Source organism: Chelonia mydas, chromosome 11 (genome assembly GCF_015237465.2).
Source record: "Chelonia mydas isolate rCheMyd1 chromosome 11, rCheMyd1.pri.v2, whole genome shotgun sequence".
NCBI lineage: Eukaryota > Metazoa > Chordata > Testudines > Cheloniidae > Chelonia > Chelonia mydas.
In genome coordinates, this window is record NC_051251.2 from 34,135,656 (window position 1) to 34,155,326 (window position 19,671).

Consider the following 19,671-nt stretch of genomic DNA (forward strand, 5'->3'; position numbering starts at 1 on the left):
GTTAACCCCAAATGCTTTTGTTTTGCTTGTAACCTTTAAACTGGACCTCAAGAAGGTTATTCTTGATGTTTTATTTTTGCAAGTGGGTTTTTTAAATCTAGCAAAAGCCTAAGTTCCAGATGAATTTTCTTTCTTTTTCTTTTTAATAATTTTTTTTAAGAACAGGATTGGATTTTTGGTGTGCTAAGAGGGGTTTGTGCATATGTTGTTTAAGTAGCTGGTGGCAACAGCTGATTTCCTTTGTTTTTCTTTCTCAGCTCTTCCCCGGAGCAGGGTGTGTGTGTGTGTGAAAGGGCTTGAGGGTACCCCACAGGAAGGACTTCTGGGTTCTCAAAAGGGATTTTTTTGCATTTGGGTGGTGGCAGCATCTACCTATCCAAGGTCAGAGAGAAGCTGTAACCTTGGGAGTTTAATACAAGCCTGGAGTGGCCAGTATTCATTTTTAAAATCCTTGCGGTCCCCAACCTTCTTCACTCGAAGTGCCAGAGTGGGGAATCAGCCTTGACATAACCCAGGCTTTGTGGCTGACAGCATTGTTTCTATGCTTTTCTAGGTGCCTAAAAGTTAGGTGTTGCAATGTGCAGTGTCACGAAGCCTTAGAGCCTTTGTGGATCTGGGCCTTGTGTTCTAATTCCATGGCTGATGTTTATATATATATATATAGCTGTGGATTCATGGCAAGTGCTGTTTGACTTTATTTAATGCACGAGGAGTAATTAGAAGGAATAATGTCAACATTTTGTTAATATTGTTAACCCCAGTGAATGGTTCAGAGGTCTGATTTCTCAGGAGGTTCACAGAAGCAGAGTTTCCTTCCTGCAGAACTGCTAGGATTCACAGAAGAGGAAGAAAAAGAGCCAGAGAAGCTTGAGGTTGCAGAGGTTTGGGGTTAAGGAGAAGGAGACTAGTTGGAAGTCTTTGAAATTGAAAATGCATTTTCATGATAAGTTTTATGCACTTGCATACAGGATATTCACAACTTCCTGGGCTGAGTGTGTAAAGGTTTCCACATAAATTAGTTGGAATTGAAAACTACTTACACCAATGCATAAGAATGTCAATGTCATTGAAAACTTTATGCATGGGTCTTAGTGTTTTCAATGCAAACATATTTTCTATTTTCCCTAGCTCTCAGGGCCCCCAAACTTCTGTTTCTCCAAGATCTTCTGGCTCCAGGTCTCCCAAGCTTCCTCTCTCCTGGAACTGGAAACCACAGAGCCCATTCCCCAGAAACTCATTGAGTGACGAGGAGTGACTAGCTCGGGAGAACAGGAGGAAAGGCCTATGGGAAATTCTTCTGGTTGGAAGAGAACATGAATAGTATGAAAAGTTAAAGGTCCCGATTCATGTCTCATTTACTCCAGTTTTACACTGGTGTAACTCCATAGATTTCAATGGAGTTATTGCTGACTTGTACCAGTGTCAGTAAACCCCCCCCACCACCACTGGACTATTATGACAATGAGAATACTATACATGTGTCAAGGATTGTAACAAAAATTGCATGATATAATACTGCATTATCTGAAAAATAGCATTTAATATAATTAAAGACCATATTGTAGTGCATGTGACTAAAAGGGGCAGAATTAAGGTTACACTAGCAATTTTACCTTGGTCATTTCCTGGCTTGTAAATGTTTACAGCAATTTTGCAACCACTGACTCTGATTTTGCCATACTCCCATTAAGAATTAAGATGTAAGCTACCACTCCAGGAGAAAGGTATTAACTCAACATACATATGGGTGAGAAGACTGAACCCTTACTGTTTTCTTAATATCATTTTTAATGAAATTTGTAAAATCTCTTATAAGTTTTAAGAAGTAGTGATAACTTAAAAACAATGCAACAATCCCTCTTCAGATACATCACAGAATATTTATTAATTTTCAACCCTACCTTCACTTGCATGACGATCCCTAAAAACGTTTTTGGGATGGACGTTAAATCCTTCTATATCATGTACTGAAGATGCTCTCCTTATACTACACATGCTTTCCTTTGATCTGGAATGAGTTAGTGGTGTACTTGTCTGCAGCGTGTCTGGGTAAAGTTGGTCCCATTGCCGTTTAGGTGACGAATGGTCAAGAGGTCCTGATATATTAACCAAAGGAGAACATCTGCTGGGCTGTATCAGTGCTTTTGTGTCATCCACTTCAGAAGGGCTACAGCTTTCTTTTGTGGGGGATTTAAAGCGCTTCATAGCCACTGAGTCATCACTGTGCTTAGATGAATCTACTACAACTGCATCAGGGTCTTCCTGTGGTAAGGACTGCTTTCTGTATGTTAAGAGTCTCAGTCCAGGTAACTTGAATCCGAAAAGTTTGCCTAGATATAAATTAAATAAGAAAGATTAATAACTAAAATCAGTTACTTGTGATAAAAATTTTTGGTCTTTCAAAATGCCAGAAAGTGTATAGAAGCACCAGAAATAAGTAATCTGTTAACACAGATCTAATAGTGTGTGCTCTTTAGCAACAGAATGCACAACTAAGAAATATTATATACAAGTAATATTGCTTTAGTTATCTTTAGACAGGTTTATGCCTCAGTTGAAGACAAGCTTTTGAGCTCAGTTCAAGGGTGGTTTATGATAGCCTGTGTTTTACAAAGGGTCAGACTAGATTTACCTAATGGTTCCTTTTGGCTTTAAAAATCTATGAAACCATGAAAGTCATGATATAACATGTAATTGCCACATTACTTGGCAACCATGTCCTTAAATACATATTTGTGTTTTTTATTGTCAGCTAAATTTCATACACTTAAAAATGTATCTTTGCTATTTCACTGAAATCCATTTATTTACTCTATAACTTAAATTGGAAACTTACACATCCTAATTCTCCAGACAGGAAAACTAAAGTTAAGTTTCAGTTTTACCATGATCCCAGTCCTACACATATTTCATGTTTGTACATTTAAATTGTTTATTTTTTCTCTAGACATTTACAAATAGAAAGGAAAAGAGCCAAATTTTACCCTCAGTTACACCCGTTCAACATAAATACCTTCAGTTAATTTGCATGGGTGTACATAACTAAGCATAATATTTGCATCTCAAGGGGGGTTGTATGATGATGAATGGATAATGATGTACCATAATAAGAAATACAAGTAGCAGAGGAAGTACACAAAATGGAGTAATTAAAGAAAAGGTGGGCAAGGAGTGGGGATGGGGAATTGCAAAAAAACCCAAACAAACAACAGAAATTCTTCAAGTATAATGTAACCAAACTAACAAATGGAAGCTCTAATGCCTTTGACATACAGAGAATACAGTAACAGAAATTACCATAAAAGCTAGTTGAATAATGTAAAAACCATCATCAAATAATTAAAGTGATGAAAAATGCGACATTTCATTGAATAACATCGTGATTAATATTAATCTATATTTCTCTCTTAGGATTTTATATTGCTACCCATCACCTTAGTATTTGAGCACCTCCTCAATTAAATCAATAGCAATAGTGAAATTCCTAGTGGATGTCATGGCATCTCTGACACTTCTCCCTTTTGGGGGTAAAAACTCCATTTGGGGTAGGGATTGGTTTTTGGTTGTTTTCAGTCCGTTCTGATTAGCAGTGTTTGTTTGTTGCTAGTTAATTTTTATTAATCTATAGCACTGAGATTAATCTGCTCATGCTTTGACTCATCAAAAGACAGAATTCTGAAATGTTTTGAAATAGTATGTCTTTCGCGGAAGCATATGCACAATAGCAAATGATAGCACAGCTTAGCCTATTTAATTTTGAAAACTAAAGTACTATATAGTCAATATTTAATTTCTGATTTTTAATACTAAATAAATGTATGAGAGATTTACCTGAAAACCTCCATTCCTATCCAGTGTACTGTACACACAAAAATCTCCATTATGTAAATCAAGAGAGAAAAGTGATGTGGACAGTTGATGGAGATGCCAATTTTCAATCTGTGCAATCAGGATTCAATAACAGTACATCTTGGGAGCTATTTTGAAACCTTTCTTATATATTTTCCCTAACAAATTATGAATACTTGAGTAAATTGCCCACAGTTAAATATTAGTGAAGTACATAAAAATCATTTTATATGGTTTTTAATGCACATGAAATTGAGTTACAAAGCAGTTTATAGATCACTTTTGCAGGCTTATTACATTGAAGGTCAAACAATTACTATAATACTTTTTTCATCAATTACATTGTACTCCTTTAAAATACCATTCATAAGATTTTCTTGCCTCAGATATTGTTAAAGGCTTTTTGCTGGCGTGCTCTATTTTAGTCATATTCATGGTGGTGCAGATGGTCTTTTCTGCTTCACCAAGTTAATATGACCATGTTAGACTGCATTACCGATTTAGCTGTCTAACTGTAGTTCAGCTGGAAAGAATACACAGTGAGAATTTTGCCCATTGCTAAGACTTTCAGGCATGAAATAGAAAACCCATATGAATATCTCTTCGTTATTCTTTTTTAAAACTGAAATAATTCTATAACAATGTCCCCATTTTCTGCTTTTTAACTAGAATATCCTTTAAAATGGGAGGATTGTGGCTCATGTTCACAGTATCGACAATGAGCCTTATAATGTGCTGAATATTCATTATAAAAAAAAAAGTCAGATCCCTTCTGCAATACTGTAGCTGAAGCTAGCAGAAAGACCATCCACAATTTGTCTGAGTTGCACAGCACAGTCTCACTTAGTTCAATAATATAACATAGCCTGATGCAAACATTCATGGCCCCAGGCCAAAAGTCCCAATATAGACAAAAGTGTCAATGGGAGTTTTCTCTACAAAAAGACTACAGGATCAGTTTTTGTAAAGCAGGAAGCCCCTGTTTTAGATACTGTCATAAATATAAAGGGAAGGGTAAACCCCTTTAAAATCCCTCCTGGCCAGAGGAAAAATCCTGTAAAGGGTTAAGAAGCTAAAGGTAACCTTGCTGGCACCTGACCAAAATGACCAATGAGGAGACGAGATACTTTCAAAAGCTGGGAGGAGGGAGAAAAACAAAGGGTCTGTGTCTGTCTGTATGCTGCTTTTGCCGGGGACAGACCAGGAATGGAGTCTTAGAACTTTTAGTAAGTAATCTAGCTAGGTATGTGTTAGATTATGATTTCTTTAAATGGTTGAGAAAAGAGTTGTGCTGAATAGAATGACTATTCTTGTCTGTGTGTCTTTTTTGTAACTTAAGGTTTTGCCTAGAGGGATTCTCTGTTTTGAATCTAACTACCCTGTAAGGTATCTACCATCCTGATTTTACAGAGGTGATTCCTTTACTTCTATTAAAAGTCTTCTTGTAAGAAAACTGAATGCTTTTTCATTGTTCTAAGATCCAAGGGTTTGGGTCTGTGGTCACCTATGCAAATTGGTGAGGATTTTTACCAAACCTTTCCCAGGAAGTGGGGTGCAAGGGTTGGGAGGATTTTGGGGGGAAAGATGTGTCCAAACTATGTTTTCCCAGTAAACCCAGATAAAGTTTGGTGGTGGCAGTGGAAATCCAAGAGTAAAATAATTTTGTACCTTGGGGAAGTTTTAACCTAAGCTGGTAAAAGTAAGCTTAGGAGGTTTTCATGCAGGTCCCCACATCTGTACCCTAGAGTTCAGAGTGAGGAAGGAACCCTGACATGGTGGCAGAGTGATGGGATTAACCTGAAATCATTTTGAGATCAATTTGAGATTTTTTGAGCCAGAAATACAGATTTTAAAAAGGAAATATTTTTTTTTCCTTTGGGGCTGCTGGAAAGGAGGTCCAACTGAAAGAAGCTAGTTTTTTCTCTGCTTTGGGGCCAGAGCAGAGACAAAAGGGGATTATCTTTGTGAATTGCAGGTTTTCTTTGCCTGGAGGCAGAGTAGTTAACCTCCTGCAGGGAAATTCACAGTCTTCACAAACCTGAGATTTTTTTCCCCTAAAACTAAATAGGGGGTGTTCTATACGCATTTGCGTGGAGACAAAAGTGGTAGGGGTTTTTTTTTTTAGGATTTTGATTTTTTTTTACAAGGAGCACAGATTTGAAAAGGAATTTTTTTTCCTTTGGGGCTGCTGGAAAGGAGGTTTCCAAGTAGTGAAGGTTTTTTGCTTTGATTTGGGGCCAGAGCAGAGACAAAGGGAATTGTCTTTTTCTGTAGGCTGACAATCACTATCAGAGAATAGGTATCCTATTCCAGCACAGCAAAATTTTACAAGCCAAGTTTTGTTTGTTTTATTTCTAACCCTCGGGTGTAAAATTAGTTAAAAACAGAGAGGTAAAGATGACAGACACCAAGGCACTACACAAATTGGAGTTAGCCAAACTGGAGACAATGAAAGAAGCCAAAAAAGCTCTAGAAACTGCTCACAGGAAAGCAATGGAGGCAAGGGACAAAGAGATGGAGGCAAGGGACAAAGAAATGGAGGCAAAGGACAAAGAAAGGGAGGCAGTGAAAGAGGCAGAACAACACCAAGTGGCTGCTCACAGGAGAGCTATGGAAGCAAGGGACAAAGAAATGGAGGCAAGGGACAAAGAAATGGAGGCAAGGGACAAAGAACCGGAGGAGAAGGAAAAAGAGAGGAAGCATGTGGAGGAGATGGAGAAGATAAAGGTTCAGCAGAAAATACCAACAAACCCTAGCAATCCTTTTCCAGGTACCACTTCCCATCCCAGAAAGTTCCCCACCTACAAGGCAGGCGATGATACTGAGGCCTTCTTAGAAAACTTCGAAAGGGCCTGCCTTGGGTACAGCATCTCTACCGACCAATACATGGTAGAGCTGAGGCCGCAGCTCAGTGGACCTTTAGCTGAGGTGGCGGCTGAAATGCTTAAAGAACACATGAACAAGTATGAACTGTTTAAATCCAAGGCGAGAGTCAGAATGGGGATAACACTCGAGCATTCTCGTCAGAGGTTCAGAGCCCTAAGGTGGAAACCAGACGTGTCATTTACCCGACATGCCTACCACATTGTGAAACATTGGGATGCCTGGATATCAGGAGCAAGTGTTGAATCTCCAGTAAATTTGCCCTTCCTAATGCAAATGGAACAATTCTTAGAGGGTGTTCCTGAGGAAATAAAAAGATACATCCTAGATGGGAAGCCCAAAACTGTAATCGAGGCAGGAGAGATTGGAGCCAGATGGGTGGAGGTGGCAGAGAAGAAGAAAACCGGTCGCAGTTGGAGCGGAGACCAGAAGGGACAACTCCAGACCACACCCTATTACCAGGGGCTGCCCAAGGCCCCACCTACCTCCTGAAGAACCCTCCAGACACCTTATCGTCCAACCACCCCATTCTCCAGCAACCCGCCTCACCCCAGTGACCCGTCAGCTGGACGATGTTTTAAATGTAATGAGCTGGGGCATGTAAAGGCCAACTGCCCCAAGAACCCCAACAGATTACAGTTCATTGCACCGGAATCACACCAAAGATCCGCAGGCCCAGATACCTCCCAGATACCCTTGGAGCGGAGGGAAACTGTGAGTGTGGGTGGGAAGAAGGTCACCGCATGGAGGGACACCAGAGCACAAGTGTCAGCTATCCATGCTTCCTTAGTGGACCCCAATTTAATCAACCCAGAGATCCAATTGATGATTCAACCCTTCAAGTCCAACTCTTTCGATTTGCCTACAGCCAAGTTGCCTGTCCAGTACCAGGGCTGGTCAGGAACGTGGACTTTTGCAGTCTATGATGATTATCCCATCCCCATGCTGTTGGGGGAAGACTTGGCCAATCATGTGAAGCAAGCCAAGAGGGTGGGAATGGTCACCCGCAGCCAGGCTAAACAAGCCGTGAAGCCTAGCTCTGTTCTGGAAACTTCTATCAGGACCCGGTCAGAGGTGATGGACCCAGACCCCAGGCCAATGTCTGCAACAGCAGTAGTGGATCCAGTCCCAGAGACCCAGATGGAACCAGTCCCAGAACTGGAACCAGCAGAAGAACCAGCACCAGACCCATTGCCAGCACTGAATCCAGTACTTGCAACCTCAACACCAGAGGGCCCCACCGAACCTGAACTGGCAGCAGCCCATAACCCTACACAAGAGGCTCAGCCAGAGCCTGAACGCCAACATAGTGTCCCAGCGGAGAGCGGTTCACAGTCAACGGAAACAGCCCCATCCCCTACATCGCTTCCAGAGGGACCAAGCATAGGTCCACAATCCAATGAGGAACTGATGTCTCCAGCATCAAGGGAACAGTTCCAGACCAAACAGAAAGCAGATGGAAACCTCCAGAGAGTTTGGGCGGTGGCATGGAGCAACCCACCGCCTCTCAGCTCTTCTAATCGATCCAGGTTTGTTGTAGAAAGAGGACTTTTATACAAGGAAACTCTTTCTGGTGGACACAAGGAAGACTGGCATCCTCAGAGACAGTTGGTAGTTCCAACTAAATACCGGGCCAAGCTCTTGAGCTTAGTCCACGATCATCCTAATGGTCATGCTGGGGTGAACAGGACCAAAGACCATTTAGGGGGCGTCATTCCACTGGGAGGGAATGGGCAAGGATGTTTCTACCTATGTCCGGTCTTGTGAAGTATGCCAAAGAGTGGGAAAACCCCAAGACCAGGTCAAAGCCCCTCTCCAGCCACTCCCCATCATTGAAGTTCCATTTCAGCGAGTAGCTGTGGATATTCTGGGTCCTTTTCTGAAAAAGACACCCAGAGGAAAGCAGTACATACTGACTTTCATGGATTTTGCCACCCGATGGCCGGAAGCAGTAGCTCTAATCAACATCAGGGCTAAAAGTGTGTGCCAGGCACTAGCAGACATTTTTGCCAGGGTAGGTTGGCCCTCCGACATCCTCACAGATGCGGGGACTAATTTCCTGGCAGGAACTATGGAAAACCTTTGGGAAGCTCATGGAGTAAATCACTTGGTTGCCACTCCACGTTTTTCCTCTGTGTGTAAACAAATGGTTAGTCTTGGGAAGACATGCTGTGTATTATGCAAGATTCTCAGTAGAGGGAACTGTGCAAGCAGCAGAAAAGTTTGCACTCTGCCTTGGTCTCTTATTAGAGTGAATTCTTGAGGTGAGGTTGCTTCCTAGGAAGTGGGCACAGGAGCTTGGCTGAGGTTCCAGGAAGCAGTGGATTCCTGCATGCTGTTTGTGACTGCCTCTGTTCCAGGACTGCTGTATGTTTGTAAATAAAGCAACTTCCACTTAGGGTACACCCAGACTCCACGTCACTGACATATCCTCTGCTGGGGAGCTGACTTGTGAGGTCCTGGATGCCTGCTAATGCTCGGCAAAGGACAGTGCTGGTGTCAGAAGGGGCAGTACAACCTTCCTGTGAACATGGAAGTTTTTGTGTATCCAGGGAATCAAAGCTGTGGCTGCCAGTGGTATTTAGGATTTCAGTACCTGCTGATCGGTATTGAAAACAGCTGTGGGCACTAGTGTACGCAGGCATCGGAAAGGGTTGTTGGGTTTTTTTGAGTATTCTATGTGGTGGGCACCTCCCCTGCAAGGAAGGTAGGAGGGCCTTATCCTGAGGAGTGTACAGCTCTGATCTGACAGGACTGCAAGTGAGGGTCATGAATGGACAAGGAGAGGAGGAGGATGGTCAGAGCTCCCCTTTCCTCCGTAGGGTGTGGCCACGCCTTCCTGGTTTGATTCCTTTCTTAAGAAAGTCTTCGTTTCGTGTTTGGTTTCTAAGGGGTGCGGCAGATGGGAACTTTCAGGGGGAGTTTGAATGCACCAGGTGAGGTGGCTTGGATAATGGGCAGGAGGGATTGCAGACATAGGAGGCGGCATGGAAGAAGCTACCGAGGTGCCTGTGGAAGGAGGAGGTGACAGATGGGCATCCCGGGTGAGACTGGTTGCAATGCCAAAGGAGAATAAATCAGAGATGTGAGCGGGGCAGGCTGATGCAGGGCTTTGAAGGCAGGGATATTTATCGCCTGGTGCCCGGTGGAAGCAATGACCCTAGCCAGTGCTAATAACTCTAAAATCATCCAAAGAAAATCCGTTTATTCTCACTCTGCACCCCCAACGTGTAGTTTCCCAAAGACCCAAGACTGTAGGAAAATCATGGCCTGGGCAATGCTAGGTGTGAGTTTTACTAGGGCATCCTGGTAGAGGGGGGGATAGCTCAGTGGTTTGAGCATTGGTTGTGAGTTCAATCCTTGAGGGGGCCATTTAGGGATCGGGGGCAAAAATTGGGGATTGGTCCTGCTTTGAGCAGGGGGCTGGACTAGATGACCTCCTGAGGTCCCTTCCAACCCTGATATTCTATGATTCTATGATTCCTTACCACCATCAAACAAATGGCATGGTGGAGAAGTTTAATGGAACTTTGGGGGCCATGATACGTAAATTTGTAAACGAGCACTCCAATGATTGGGACCTAGTGTTGCAGCAGTTGCTCTTTGCTTACAGAGCTGTACCACATCCCAGTTTAGGGTTTTCACCATTTGAACTTGTATATGGCCATGAGGTTAAGGGGCCATTACAGTTGGTGAAACAGCAATGGGAGGGATTTACACCTTCTCCAGGAACTAACATTCTGGACTTTGTAACCAACCTACAAAACACCCTCCGAACCTCTTTAGCCCTTGCTAAAGAAAACTTACAGGATGCTCAAAAAGAGCAAAAAGCCTGGTATGATAAACATGCCAGAGAGCGTTCCTTCAAAGTAGGAGACCAGGTCATGGTCTTAAAGGCGCTCCAGGCCCATAAAATGGAAGCATCTTGGGAAGGGCCATTCACGGTCCAGGATTACCTGGGAGCTGTTAATTATCTCATAGCATTCCCCACCTCCAACCGAAAGCCTAAGTTGTACCATATTAATTCTCTAAAGCCCTTTTATTCCAGAGAATTAAAGGTTTGTCAGTTTACAGCCCAGGGTGGAGATGACATTGAGTGGCCTGAAGGTGTCTACTATGAAGAGAAAAGTGCTGGTGGTGTGGAAGAGGTGAACCTTTCCATGACCCTTGGGCGTATGCAGTGACAGCAGATCAAGGAGCTGTGCAATAGCTACGCACCAACGTTCTCAGCCACCCCAGGACTGACTGAACGGGCATACCACTCCATTGACACAGGTAATGCTCACCCAATTAAAGTCCAACCTTACCGGACTAAAACTAAAGCTAAAACTGCTATAGAATGGGAGATCCAGGATATGTTACAGATGGGTGTAATCCGCCCCTCTGGAAGTGCATGGGCATCTCCAGTGGTTCTAGTTCCCAAACCAGATGGGGAGATAGGTTTTTGCGTGGACTACCATAAGCTAAATGGTGTAACTCGCCCTGACAACTATCCAATGCCACTCACAGATGAACTATTAGAGAAACTGGGATGGGCCCAGTTCATCTCTACCTTGGACTTAACCAAGGGGTACTGGCAAGTACCGCTAGATGAATCCACCAAGGAAAGGTCAGCCTTCACCACACGTCTCGGGCTGTATGAACTTAATGTACTCCCTTTCGGGCTGCAAAATGCACCCGCCACCTTCCAAAGACTTGTAGATGGTCTCCTAGCGGGATTAGGAGAATATGCAGTCGCCTACCTTGATGATGTGGCCATATTTTCGGATTCCTGGGCAGAACACCTGGAACATCTACAAAAAGTCCTTGAGCGCATAAGGGAGGCAGGACTAACTGTTAAGGCTAAGAAGTGTCAAATAGGCCTAAACAGAGTGACTTACCTTGGACACCAGGTGGGTCAAGGAACTATCAGCCCCCTACAGACCAAAGTGGATGCTATCCAAAAGTGGCCTGTCCCAAAGTCAAAGAAACAGGTTCAATCCTTCTTAGGCTTGGCCGGTTATTACAGACGATTTGTACCACAATACAGCCAAATCACCGCCCCACTGACAGACCTAACCAAAAAGAAACAGCCAAATGCCGTTCAGTGGACCAAAAAATATCAGAAGACCTTTAACCACCTTAAAGAGACACTCATGTCTGACCCTGTACTAAGGGCCCCAGACTTTGACAAACCGTTCCTAGCAACCACAGATGCGTCCGAGCGTGGTGTGGGAGCAGTTTTAATGCAGAAAGGACCTGATCAAGAATTCCACCCTGTAGAGTTTCTCAGCAAAAAACTGTCTGAGAGGGAAAGCAACTGGTCAGTCAGTGAAAAAGAATGTTACGCCATTGTCTACGCCCTGGAAAAGCTACGCCCATATGTTTGGGGATGGCGTTTCCACCTGCAAACCAACCATGCTGCGCTACAGTGGCTTCGTACCGCCATGGGAAATAACAAAAAACTTATTCGGTGGAGTTTAGCTCTCCAAGATTTTGATTTCGACATCCAACACATCTCAGGAGCTTCTAACAAAGTGGCTGATGCACTCTCCCGTGAAAGTTTCCCAGAATCAGCTGGTTAAAATCGTCCTTGAGATGTGGAAAATATTCTTAGTCTTTATGTACTTGGTAGTATGCATGTGTCTTATTAACTCTGTTTTTTCCTAGAGCTCCAGGAAGAAATCCCAGCCAGCGTTTCACCCTGGCTGAGATTTGGGGGGCGTACCATAAATATAAAGGGAAGGGTAAACCCCTTTAAAATCCCTCCTGGCCAGAGGAAAAAATCCTCTTACCTGTAAAGAGTTAAGAAGCTAAAGGTAACCTCGCTGGCCCCTGACCAAAATGACCAATGAGGAGACAAGATACTTTCAAAAGCTGGGAGGAGAGAGAAAAACAAAGGGTCTGTGTCTGTCTCTACGCTGCTTTTGCCGGGGACAGACCAGGAATGGAGTCTTAGAACTTTTAGCAAGTAATCTAGCTAGGTATGTGTTAGATTATGATTTCTTTAAATGGTTGAGAAAAGAGCTGTGCTGAATAGGATGACTATTCTTGTCTGTGTGTCTTTTTTGTAACTTAAGGTTTTGCCTAGAGGGATTCTCTGTTTTGAATCTAACTACCCTGTAAGGTATCTACCATCCTGATTTTACAGAGGTGATTCCTTTACTTCTATTAAAAGTCTTCTTGTAAGAAAACTGAATGCTTTTTCATTGTTCTAAGATCCAAGGGTTTGGGTCTGTGGTCACCTATGCAAATTGGTGAGGATTTTTACCAAACCTTTCCCAGGAAGTGGGGTGCAAGGGTTGGGAGGATTTTGGGGGGAAAGATGTGTCCAAACTATGTTTTCCCAGTAAACCCAGATAAAGTTTGGTGGTGGCAGTGGAAATCCAAGAGTAAAATAATTTTGTACTTTGGGGAAGTTTTAACCTAAGCTGGTAAAAGTAAGCTTAGGAGGTTTTCATGCAGGTCCCCACATCTGTACCCTAGAGTTCAGAGTGGGGAAGGAACCTTGACAGATATGTATGTTGACTGAGGTAAATTTGCTTAGGCTATGTGTACACTGGCACTTTTGTCTACCTTAACTCTCTCTCTCTGTTTAATATTTCTCAGTACATAGTGAAAAAAACACTCCCCCACCACGACCGTCAAAACTTTCACCGACAAAAGTGCCTGTGTGGACATAAAAGACTTCATAGTGATCTTTTTCCTTCAGACCTCATTCCCCAGGGACTCCTACAACAGGACTTCAGTGGGAACATTGGAATTGAATCATGCTAGGTAATGCAGCCTGTCCCCTCCTCTCCTATTAAGGCTTTCTATCACAGCACAATTGTGCTTGGAATGGGCTGGATAATTATTGGTGAGGAACCTCTTCTTCATTAGAGGAAAAGATGGACTCTAGGCCAACATGTAGGGAAGCCTTCTATCTTCCTTAGTCCTGTGTTGAAGCATCATGAAAAAAGCTCCCACAACTCGTGGAGAACCGTAATTTAGATTGTCTCCACACTGGAATTTTCAAATGTGCCTAAGAAGCAGAGTTATAGCAGACAGAGTACGGTACAACACTGTATTTAGATCCGGAAAAGGCTGAACCTTCAGCTATCTGACCTGACAAGGGTGTCAGAGTGGTTAAAATTGCATTCCAGTTGTGATTCTGTGCAAAGGGTTAAATAGGCTTAGAGAGATATAGACTTCCTGGGCCATTGATAGGAAACTATAGAAAGCCGACAGTCTCAGGCCTTAGGAGTGGTGCTGAATGGAAAGATGTAGGGGCAGCTGGAAAAGCTGTTTTCATGTCACTAAGTGATAGTGTTAGTGCCAGGTTTTAAAATTAATGCTCCTACATCATTTCATGACTTTCCCGATGCTTCTCATGGACAGTCTCAAAGGTGTAAGTTACTGTTTTTAAGATGGACATTCCAGCAAAAAATTATCTGAATAGGGTTTCCATGGTAACCCCATGCACCTAAATGACAAGAAATTCCTAAGCCTGTACTATGTTACAGTTCTGTATCAATGGAAGGTAATGGCGTTTGGCCTGGGTACTGCCCCAGGGGTCTTTACAATGGTGATGGCACCAGTTCTACATCTCTTAAATACTCCAGCTGCAGAAATGCGTATTTGCTTACACAACATCTTCATTGCAGCAGAGTCAGAGATGTGCCTAAGGCTAACTATCTCAATTTCAGGTTTCAGAGAAGCAGCCGTGTTAGTCTGTATTTGCAAAAAGAAAAGGAGTACTTGTGGCACCTTAGAGACTAACCAATTTATTTGAGCATAAGCTTTCGTGAGCTACAGCTCACTTCATCAGATGCATTCAGTGGAAAATACAGTGGGGAGATGAAGTGAGCTGTAGCTCACGAAAGCTTAAATCTCCCAACTGTATTTTCCACTGAATGCATCCGATGAAGTGAGCTGTAGCTCATGAAAGCTTATGCTCAAATAAATTGGATAGTCTCTAAGGTGCCACAAGTACTCCTTTTCTTTTTATCTCAATTTCAGTACACTTGCTGAAGGCACTGGGATTTCTGATAGATGCAGAAAGCTCTACGTTAACTCACTCTCTCTGTTCAGTATTTCTCAGCACATAGTGGCTTCCTGATCTCTTACCCTAACAGTCCATTCTCCAAAAGGGCATCCACAACCAATATGTGTTGGGAGGCAGCATCAGCTCCCATCACAGGTATTTAGCCAGGTTACATGATGTGTCTGGCAGCTATGCCCCCTTTGTTTCCTTTTAGTCACTCTCTAATACACAGACCTGTAAACGTGATTTCTGAGGCTTTAATAAAAGTGCCTATCTGGGAAGGAAGTGTGAACCTCTCTCAGGCTACTTGCCTGGACTTCACTTGGTGTTTCTTCCTCCTAAGCCTTCGCTCTTTCCTAGATTACTCACTCCAGTAATACTAGACAGATCCCTCAAGGAGCCAAAATGCCTCCTTTGCACAACAAAGAGTCAAACATGAGAGCTTCTCCCAGTCTGGAGAGCCCTAAAACCATACTGCAGCTGCCCATGGGGTGCCCATGTCCAGGTGTTGTCAGGTAATAATAGTGTGGCATCATCTGTGACCAAACTTGTGCTAAGGAGATCAGGGTGAATGACTGATCTGTCTGTATAAGTTTGGATGTTATGTCAGAGCAAAGAAAACAGCTTGCCTGGCTTCTATCTAATCACAATAACTCCTTATAAGTAGACGGGATTTGTAGACAAAAGATGTGATAGTTACTGCATTGTCCACAGCTGGATCTGTTCACCAGCTCTTACAATCACACTTCAAAATTTGTCCTGCTTTCCAGTACTTCAGGAAGTGCTGATGAAAGTAATAGTCAGGCTAGACAGTTCCCTGACAAGCATCTCTGACTGACTATCCAGACCATGAATTTACTCAATAATGCAGGTCTTCTCAGACTTTCCCTGAAGCTGAGCCAAGTGATCTATTTGTGAGAGCAGCAGAGGGACTGCTCTTTAGTGATGGACTGATAATTGCATGCAGGGAATCATTCCAAAATGCAGGTTATTGGAAATGCAGAGGCAGGCTATTGTTGAACGCCTGCTTTCAGGCTGGAAGAAAACAGTTAACCACTCATACAACAAAGTGCACAGGGGTTTTGTCATCAGACTCAGAATCAAGAGGAATCAATTTCTTTTCAGGAATAAAATCCCAAACACTGACCCCATGGCCAAAGTAATAGGTGTTTAAATGCACTGCATGCCTCTGCCTTCCCTGGGATTATCAGACCTGAGAATAAGGCATGATAGTTATGATCACCTCTATGTTTTTCCTACCTCTTATTTCTTCACACACTCAAACATAGAGGCATGTAACACGTGAGTCATTTTCTTGGTCCCCTAATTATCTCCTCTGCTTGCTTTGTTTTTCTCTCCTTCCTTACAGGAAGAAGAAAGCATCTTCAGGTACCAGATTGGAAGCCGGAGCAAGATAAAGGACCCCCTAACTTGGACCTGACATTTTGGTTACTTTACTTCCCATTTTCTGATAAATTTTAAGTTGAACTTTTATTCCACTTTAAATTCTTCTGCAGCTCCCATGTTTCTGGGACAATGACTGCCTTGTTTATTCCTCCGTGCATGTGGGAATGTTATTTTATCTCTCCGGCTGTCTTAACACATTGACAAACTACAGATGGCACTTTATGTGTATGACATTAATAAGCGCTTATATGTTTATGTGTTTATAAACATATATATTTATTTTATCTCTCTACCTGTCTATCCAGATTTTATTATATTGTTCCCTGTTACTTATGTTAAATTTACTAGGCATCTTAGGGTTTTGTTTTGTTTTTTGTCATTTCTGGTTCAAAATCAGTGAAAAGGAAGGTAAGCCGTATTTATAGGAGACTCCAGTTACACTAGGTGTCAACTTTAGCTCCATCCATCTCATGTCATTTAAAGTGCTAGGTGGAAAAGAATGTGTTTTTGTTTCCCTCAAACAGAAAATATCATTTCTTATTGTAATCTTCTTTCTTTGCCACATATTATGTTAAAAAATGAACACAATTATTTGTAAATAATTATTTAATGAAAAAATGTCAGTCATAATAAATATTATATGCAATGAATTATTCGGCTAGTACTATCCTTTAGTGACTTCTACCACAAAGTAAAGAAGTCTTGAAATCTGAGAAGGAATCTATCCTATTTAGCATTGGAAACTTGCAAGAAGTTGCCAGCCTTTACCATTAACTAGATCACCAGACTTTATCGAGTAGATAGCATTTGTTCTGTCTGCAAGACCAGGAAGTGAAAACCCTAGGAGGAGGGTCTCTTTATGAAGTCATGTTCCAAACACTAATTCATACAGCTCGGAAGATTTCCATCATATGGTTTATTTCACCTCTAGATATATAGAATTCTATGCTCTGTGTATTCAGGATTTACAGTCAGAATAAGCTGACAACCTTCACTACATTTGGGTTTTATCTTCATACAGGCTGATCTCAGATTTAATCGTTCAAGTGTTATAGCTACAGTTTTGCTGAAAAGAGTATTCAGAGAGCTGTGGCAAGAGCTGAACTTTAACTTACTCTCTGGCTGGGTAATGTAAAACTCGGCAAGACCTTGAAATAATATACACAGAACACAAGAAGTAACAGGATAACAACAGATAGATTTACCTGAAGAAGAGCCACTTGAAAGGTTGTTGCCATCTGAAATACAATTAAACTAGATTTACAGACAGCATTAAATTTTTAAAAACATGTTAAGAAAATAAACATTTAACAGAGCTTTAAAAATGTGAATACTGAGATTGTTTACGGGGGAAAATAAGGGAGAATATGACTTTTCTACACATTGCCTAAGCAAATTATAATAGTAGATTGTATATGGGACTTGCAGGAGAACTGTTCGAAAACACATTACTTTTTCTATTTGCAAAATTTAAGAACTGTTCAGTTTGTTATATGGGAAATTGACCCTATTTTATGTAAGAAGTTGTTAAGTAGTGGAATGGCTCTGGTATAAAATTGGAGTAAATGATATTACAGTCAAGCTCACATTCAGTCAAACTGAGCTATTTATATTTGTTTACAGACCTCCGTCAAGCACTTTAAGAACTCTAGGTGAAAAAGTGCTAAGGAAGTCCTAATTATGATTGTTATCCCATTTTAAAAAGAGGAAAGCTTTGATGCTGAAAATCTGAGTGATTTATTTGGCATCTCCTTGGGGTAGGGGGTAAGGCTTTGCCCCTGGGTTTGACATGTATTTACCATGTAACTTTGGAAAAGTCACATAACCCCTTTGAGCCTGAGTTATTCCATCTGTATACGGGAATAGCACATTTCCTTACCCACACTTGTCAAGTGCTTGACATCTACAGATAGCGTGACCAAGAGGTGAGGAACTTCTAACATGTTTGTATACTACACTCCTTAATAAAATAGGGAAACAATTACAGAATTATAGATTGGAAAAATAAGAGGCAGTGATTATAATAATTTTGTTTAATTAAGCAGTACATTTATTTATTTTAATTTATTTAAAATCATGCCTGTCCAGTAGTCTGGGACCATGTAAAAATAAATAATCATAGAATCATAGGACTGGAAGGGACCTCGAGAGGTATTCTCGTCTAGTCCCCAACACTCAAGTATTATCTAGAAGGGGGTGGCCAAACTTACTGACCCTCTGAGCTGCATACGATGATCTCCAAAAGTTCAAGAGCTGGGGCACACCTGCCAGGCTCAGGGCTTCAGCCCTGCAGGTAGAGGGGGCTCAGGGCATCAGCCCCATGGGAGGTGCCTGCCAGGGCTCGGGGCTGAAGCCCTGCTCTTGCTGAAGTTCTGCACCCCAGCAGGCATGTCCTGCAGGGCTGAAGTCCTGAGACCTCCCTCCCCGCTGGGCAGAAGCCAGAAGTGATGCTTGGGGGTCATGTCCTCCCCCCCTCCATTTTTGCCAGGGTTTGCTGGCCTTGCTTGGTCACATGGTGCTGCTGAGCCCTCATCCCTGCACAGCAGCTGCTTCAGCCAGCAACCTGGGAGCTAGGGCAGCAGGGAGAGACACCAGCAAACAGTTGGGAGCTGCAGAGAGAGCCACTGCTTTTGCTGCTGCCTCTCCCCATGAAGCTAAAGCAGTGGCCCCTCCCTGAAGCTGCCAGATGCTTGCTGCTGCCTCTCCAGGAGGAGCTAACACCTGAGAGATGCAGGGAGGGGCTGCTCAGGGTTGGGGGGCGTGCCTCAAGTTGTTGAGGGGCTGAAACTTTAAATTGTGCCTCCCATTGTCAGCAGGCACCAGAAGCTTCTAGCCCCACCACCCCACCCCACAGGAGGTCAGAAGCCCTGAGCTCTCCCCCCAGTCTGGTAGGCAGAGAATGGGGGGCAGGGCGTAGGGGGCTTTGTGAGCTACACTTTAACTATAAAAGAGCTGCATGGGCTTGCCAGCCACAGTTTGGCCACCACTGATCTAGACCATCCTTGAGAGGTGTTTTTGTAACCAGCTCCTAAAAATCTCCAATGAGGGAGATGCCACAACCTCCCTAGGCAATTTATTCCAGTGCTTAACCACCCTGACAGGAAATTTTTCCTAATGTCCAGCCTAAACTGCCCTCACTGCAATTTAAGCCCATTGTTTCTTGTCCTATTCTCAGAGGTGAAGGAGAACAATTTTTTTCCCTCCTCCTTGTGACAACATTTTATGTACTTGAAAACTGTTATCATGTCCCCTCTCAGTCTTCTCTTCTCCATACTGAACAAACCCAATCTTTTCAAACTCCCTTCATAGGTCAGGTTTTCTAGATCTTTAATCCTTTTGTTGCTCTTCTCTGGACTTTCCTCCAATTTGCCCACATCTTTCCTGAAATGTGGCACCCAGGACTGGACACAATACTCCAGTTGAGGCCTAATCAGCATGGAGTAGAGCAGAAGAATTATGTCTTGTGACTTGCTTACAACACTCCTGCTAATACATCCCAGAACGATGTTTGCTTTTTTTGCAACAGT

At 42.7% G+C, this 19,671-nt stretch overlaps 1 protein-coding gene across 6 annotated transcripts in view; it reads right to left on the reverse strand.

The window, feature by feature from the left end:
- The window catches only part of KCNH7 (potassium voltage-gated channel subfamily H member 7), a 339,118-nt gene that overhangs the window by 105,698 nt on the left and 213,749 nt on the right, over positions 1-19,671 (reverse strand). For all 6 annotated transcript variants that reach the window (XM_043525539.1, XM_043525537.1, XM_043525538.1 and 3 more), the window contains exons 4-5: positions 17,350-17,382; positions 1,902-2,330 (exon numbers count right to left, since the gene is read on the reverse strand). In XM_043525539.1, the coding sequence (XP_043381474.1) occupies positions 1,902-2,330; positions 17,350-17,382 (462 nt within the window). The remainder of the gene's footprint in view (positions 1-1,901; positions 2,331-17,349; positions 17,383-19,671) is intronic.